General features: G+C 42.6%; 1 protein-coding gene across 1 annotated transcript; it reads left to right on the forward strand.

Annotated features, from left to right (window-relative positions):
• The first annotated feature begins 1140 nt into the window (after positions 1-1140).
• Positions 1141-5111, forward strand: LOC124692052 (heterogeneous nuclear ribonucleoprotein A3 homolog 2-like). The gene is made up of 7 exons (XM_047225350.1): positions 1141-1273; positions 1369-1581; positions 1664-1704; positions 3053-3216; positions 3348-3450; positions 3527-3696; positions 4158-5111. Exons 2-7 carry the CDS (start codon positions 1397-1399, stop codon positions 4704-4706), a joined length of 1212 nt encoding a protein of 403 aa, XP_047081306.1. The 5' UTR covers positions 1141-1273; positions 1369-1396; the 3' UTR covers positions 4707-5111.
• The last annotated feature ends 1016 nt before the right edge of the window (positions 5112-6127 follow it).

Consider the following 6127-nt stretch of genomic DNA (forward strand, 5'->3'; position numbering starts at 1 on the left):
ACAAATTTTGTGAAGCCCCTAGGAATCTAGTATCTATGTTAGGTTGAGGATTTACTTTCCATAAGCAGTTTCATCAGCAGCACCACACTGTACTCATGGACATGCAAGCACTCGTATACTCACGAGAGAGATCGCCGGCTGGCTCTAGAGTAATATGTCTAGGTTGTCGTTGCTTGACATTGTCATCTGAACCAACATTTCTTCATGGTGCAGAGAATGGGATCACATTTTTTTATATTATGATTCAATCAATGTACGAGAAGCACATTATGTAACGTAACATGGGCCCATAAAGAAAGGAAATCTACATGAATATCGGGTACATAGCCCGAAATTTTAATTTTGTGAATTGAACATAACAATTGTTAATTACCATGCAGATCTTTACCACCTTGTCTGTTTATAACCCGCGTTAGAGAAGAATGGTTTTTACAACATTAAAAAACATGATAGTGAAGCCCATATCCGATTCAATCTAGCTAAGCAATCAAGATCTAGACATGGACACGGAAGTATGTTACAAAATCGATGTATGAAACAACAGATGAAGTACATGAATAGATTGGAAGAAGCTAACCAAGTATTGGCAGCTTCACGACACTAGTTAACTTCAATAGTTTTGGATGTAAGATATTCACAACTTCACAACAACGACATCAACTAACTTGAAGAGTTCGAAATGGTAAGAATGTGAGGAATGACAAACTGAAATAGGGGAAAATAACCTAAGGTCATGTCATCGATAAATATATATCAAGTTACTAAGAATTTCACCGGCTACAATTTTGTGCAGGAGAATACACGCACAACCACATCCTTTAAAGTAGTTCTCCAATTGTCTACAATAGCAAAATCCATGGCATAAACACATATTCGAGGCATGAATCCATAACCATAGTAGAATGAAAGACAACATTTAGGTTAGGTCTGAAGTGAGGATATGTGTTCGAATTCGCTGCAGGGTTCTAAAACAGGTGAAATAGCGCGGTATTTCAAACCTTAAAATACTAATATATTTTGGATGAAAAAAAGAAGAACGAATTTGGATATAAAAAGAAAAAAAGGAAAACCTTTTCGTTGCTCTACGCGACTTTATATATAGCCCCCCCAGAGCCAGTTCCGCGTTGGACTTGACCTCGCGCCGCCTCCTCTTTTCCTCCCTCCCCAATCTCTCTCTCTCTCTAAACCCGCACCAGACGCAGCAGCGCTTCTAGGGTTTGCTCCACCCCCAAACCCTACCGCCAGATTGCAGATTGCCCCGATTTCGACCGAGGTAATCCGCCTGCTCCTCGCGCCCTCTCCCCGGGCCGCGGCCTAGGATCTGTTCTCCTCACCGCGCGGTTCCTCAGATTCCGCTTGTTGCTGCAGGCGGCGGCTGCGACTGCGAGCTAGTGCCATGGCGGGGTACCCGGAGGACAACCAGCACGCCATGAACGGGTACGAGGAGGTTGAGGAAGTGGAGGAGGTCGACGAGGAGGAGGGCCACCAGGGGAGGAGGGGAAGGCGAGATGGGGGCGATGGCCTTGGCTACGGCGACGCCGGTGGGGACGACGGCAGGGCGGGGGGTGGTGACTCGTCGGGGTAAGTGATTTGGACTATACAGCTTTTATCTGTTCTGGATTCCAAGGCTGGTGCGGCGGACTCATGTTTCGCATCCTTGCAGGAAGATTTTCGTCGGAGGCGTTGCTTGGGAGACCACTGAAGGTATAATAAGATGGCTCTCTTTACTTTTTTCCTACTTAATAGCTCCAGATGTGTAGGAGGATTCTTGTTAAATTGGTTCAGATGCCAATGTAAATTTTGCAGCTCACCGCCTTTGATGATTGAAATATAAACTGACTGATGCAACCGTGTTAGATGCAGCTTCTTAATAGTAAATCTGAAAAGTGTAATTAGCTGAAACATGTCATTAGCGCTGTCATAGGTCCAGTATAAGCATTTCATTGTGAGAAGTTATGCAGCTCCTTTTAATGCACTGTTGTACTTTGTCATATGAGATGTTATGCATCCACAAGTGAATAAATCCCGTTTTCTTGTTTGATGATTTTCGCTATGATCTTATTCAAAAAAATTATGCTAGTTTGGGCTGCAAGCGCCCTACTTTTATAGTTATAATGCAAATAACTTCTGTGATGTGTGTCGGCAGAATATCCATCTATCCATCTTCTGCAGTCAGCTAGTAGGAAAATGATGATGCTTGGGGATACATGGGCTGTACAAATTATTTTGCATAATGGTTGATTTGTTTGCATTTTGAAACGGTTTTGGTTCTTATGCCAAAGGATAGTTGTTCTACATTTTTCTGCACTGTTGAGCTCATATCTGGTATAGTTTGGTTATTCAATTTGTCTGTAGTCTTATCCAAACATAAAGTTCATTTGTTCATGTTCGGTTGCCATATATATCACCTTGATCACTTTCACTTGAGTGGTTGTTATCATAGCCATGAGCTCACATTATTTTTGGTAACAATTTGCTGATCCATTTATGTCATTATTATTATTATTATTATTATTATTATTATTATCAGATTTTACTATGTTCGGTATAAGAACGTGGGTACATTATATGATCAGCACAACTGCATTAAGCTAATGTTGTTACTGATAGCAGACATATATTTTTGTATAAATGATACTTGTGTAAGATCAACTCTGTATCATCTTTTCATCCCTCCCTATTGTTTTGTCAATTGTCTTGCACATATTCACTCTTCTTTTTGGCGGAGTAGATCTTCAATTTCATTTGAATGCTGTATTATGCACCTGGTTCATGCAATAAAATTCTAATAGTTTTGTCTAAAATTAAAGTAGAAATGAGAATGTGTTTTTTGGGGATTGGATTACTTAGTGTTGCTGTGTTTATCTATTGGTGTTCTTTTCTGAGTGGGTTAGCTATGCAGGCTGCTTTTATGTGGAATGTTTCTATCTTATTACAAACACCGCAAATTCTTCATTACTCCCTGGTTTCCAGTCTGATTTATGTTTAGCAATCTAGTTTATTCTTCTTTCCCCGATTGACAATTGTGTATGGTTTATCTGTTTGTATGTAGAATCATTCTCCAAGCATTTTGGGAAGTACGGGGCTATAACTGATTCTGTAATTATGAAGGACAAGCATACTAAGATGCCTCGTGGATTTGGATTTGTTACATTTTCTGATCCATCTGTAATAGACAAGGTTTTGGAGGATGAACACAATATAGATGGAAGAACGGTAGGATATCTTAATTTAGATTGGCCGTTACGTGTGACCTCAGTGTTCAGTTCACTCTTAGTTGCACAGTTGCACGATTAAATTAAATTGTTCAGCTTCTCTGGATCTCTCTCAATTTATGAGCTATTCAGGTTGAAGTAAAAAGGACAGTCCCGAGGGAAGAAATGTCCACAAAAGATGGCCCCAAGACAAGAAAGATCTTTGTTGGTGGGCTACCATCAACACTAACTGAAGGTAACTAGTTGTTGCAAATAACTGACCTTGAACTCACTTTGGTTTTGATAAAAACTGATAAGCAATGCAATTTCAGATGATTTGAGGGATCACTTTTCCTCATACGGTAAGGTGGCTGAACACCAGATAATGGTGGACCACAGCACTGGGCGCTCAAGAGGTTTTGGCTTTGTCACCTTCGAAAGTGAGGATTCTGTTGAAAGGGTGATATCGGAGGGAAGAATGCGTGATCTCGGCGGGAAGCAGGTCTGTATCTTCTCCTGTTCTCAAACATCTTTGATCTGTAGTCTTACATTATCATGCTAATAAGTCGTCCTTTACAAACACGGGCAACTTGGTAAAACATAAAAGCTAAGGACAGTGCATATGGAGTTATTAAATGTCCATTTGTTCAATATATAAGAACTAGTGAATTATATATCAAATGAAGATTTTTGTATCCAACTGTTCAGTTCAAAATTTTGAATGGAGCTTAGGATATATTTTTCAACCTACTGATTGTGGCTTGTGGTGATTGCTGCCACTCTATTGCATGTGTTCTAATATAGAGTTTTTTTATTTATGCGTTAATTCACATTTTCTTGCCGCAAATGGATTGGAAATTTATCTGGGTGCGTTGACTCACCAATATAAGATTCTATGCTGTGTACTCGGGTTGAGCTGTTAGCTTGACGAAGATGTTGACATTTCAAGTAATTTCTATTCAGGTTGAAATAAAGAAGGCTGAACCAAAGAAACATGGAGGTGATCACAGTAGTAATGCGAGATCTAGTCACACAGGTGGTGGTTACCGTAGTTCTTACCGTAGTGGTGGAGCTGCTGCTGGTGGTGGTAATAGCGGCGGTGGTGGTGGCAGTGCTAGTGGCTATGGCTATGGTGGTGCCCATCGATCTGCTGCTGCTGGAAGTTACTACGATAGCACAGGATATGGTTATGGTAGAGGAGGCTATGGCGCTGCCTATGGAGGCAATGCTGGATTTGGGTCTGGCTATGGTGGTGGGTATGGTGGCTCTATGTACGGAGGTGCCTATGGTGCATACGGAGCATATGGTGCCGGTGCCTATGGCGGTGGTGCTTATGGTGGTGGTGCCTATGGTGGTGGTGCATATGGAGGTGGTGCTTACGGCGGTGGTGGTGCCCCAGGTGGCTATGGTGCTGCAGGTGGGTATGGTAGTTATGGGGGAGCAGGGGGTGCTGCTGGTGGTGGGAGTGCAGGTGGTCGTGGTTCTAGCAGGTACCATCCGTATGGGAAATAAGTGCCAACTCACCCAAGTTATTTCTAGGATGCAATAAGCGGGTGCGTCATCATCAGATCTCCTAGAAGTTCGGCATTCATCTTGGTCACCTTAATCGGAGGCATCAGAACATTTTTGGTTTTGCTCAATTAAGTCGTAACCAGGGACAAGTGTAATCTTTGTTGCTGAGCCTGCCCATAGTCCGGTGTAGAAGCTACACATTTAAGCTGTGTTGTATTCTTTAGTTTCTATACGCAGAGCGTTAGAAAACCCTTGAACAAGCCTTTCGTGGTAGTAACAGTATTGGTGTGATAGAACTATATTTGTGCTGTAAGAGATTGTCTACACATTAAGCTGTTGCCAGTTTGAGCTTATATGTAGGGGTAACTTTGAACGATTTGGTTTTATGCTTCCAGTTGATTGTTATCCCCTATTCGTATTACATGGTAGGTTATGTAGTCATTTGGTAATGCTCATGGTGCTCGAAATGGTCTTGGAAGATGAGTGTAAAAGAACGTGATGAAACGTCTTCTTATGGCACTAAAATTTTATTTTACTGATCTTTGCAAATTTGAACACCTTTTGGCTGTCTTCAGTAGCTGAATAGTCGTCTTCAGGCGGTCTGGAAATTGCTGATTCCATGCTGATGGCCAGCCTTCAGCCCATTGTGAACCTTTCAAATAGGGCAGTGTGACCAGTGTTGGGCCATTTGTGTGTAGTATTTACAGGCTTTAAATCAAGCGTTGCGTGCATTCATTCTTTATAGGCAGTTGCACCGAAGCTCAGCGACAATCTCACTTTTGAACTTGATCCTGCAATTGATTTAGAAGTAAACCAATGCAAGTACTCCTAAGAGGCTTGCCTTTAATACGGTGGACATGGAGAAGTCTTTGTTTTTGTAAGGTGGATTAAGCTGTAGTCAAATCACGAGCAACGGACGCCGAGTCGCCGAGAGAGCTGGATTGATGCCCTCACTTGGCCTTAGTTTGCGTTTTTTTTTTCTTTTCTTCTCGGTCCCATTTCTTTGTTGGGAAAATCTAATGAGAAGCGCCGCCCGTGCGGTGTCTCCGTGCGACGGCGCTTTGCGATTCGTGCGTCGCCATCTAAGGGAGCGAGCGCAGCACTACGTCGCTCCAAAATCTGTCAGCTTCTTTGTTTTTAAATTTCGGGATGCGGGCTACCTGAAATTATTTCAGATAATTGTTAGTCCACCGCTCGTTTTTTGGCTGTCGGTTTCACTCTCCTCTCTCTTTCCGTATCGGAGGCGATTTGGGGCGGAGCTTGCTCGCCAGCGGTGACCGGCGTTTCTCCGATTCCTCGCCGCCGACGACTAGATCTGCCGCACGCGGCCCCTCAGTGAGTCTCCACGTGTCTGCTGGTGGCCTTTTAGCCCATTCCCGTCGCTATATTTGTGTGTATTTTATGCTGCTAGTTCGTTGTCC

This window comes from Lolium rigidum, chromosome 2 (assembly GCF_022539505.1).
Source record: "Lolium rigidum isolate FL_2022 chromosome 2, APGP_CSIRO_Lrig_0.1, whole genome shotgun sequence".
Classification (NCBI taxonomy): Eukaryota; Viridiplantae; Streptophyta; class Magnoliopsida; order Poales; family Poaceae; genus Lolium; species Lolium rigidum.

Coding starts and splice junctions, on each gene's coding strand:
- LOC124692052 (XM_047225350.1), top strand. CDS start 1,397: ATGGCGGGGTACCCGGAGGACAACCAGCACGCCATGAACGGGTACGAG. Junction 3,217..3,347: donor ACAATATAGATGGAAGAACG/GTAGGATATCTT, acceptor TGAGCTATTCAG/GTTGAAGTAAAAAGGACAGT. Junction 3,451..3,526: donor ACCATCAACACTAACTGAAG/GTAACTAGTTGT, acceptor ATGCAATTTCAG/ATGATTTGAGGGATCACTTT.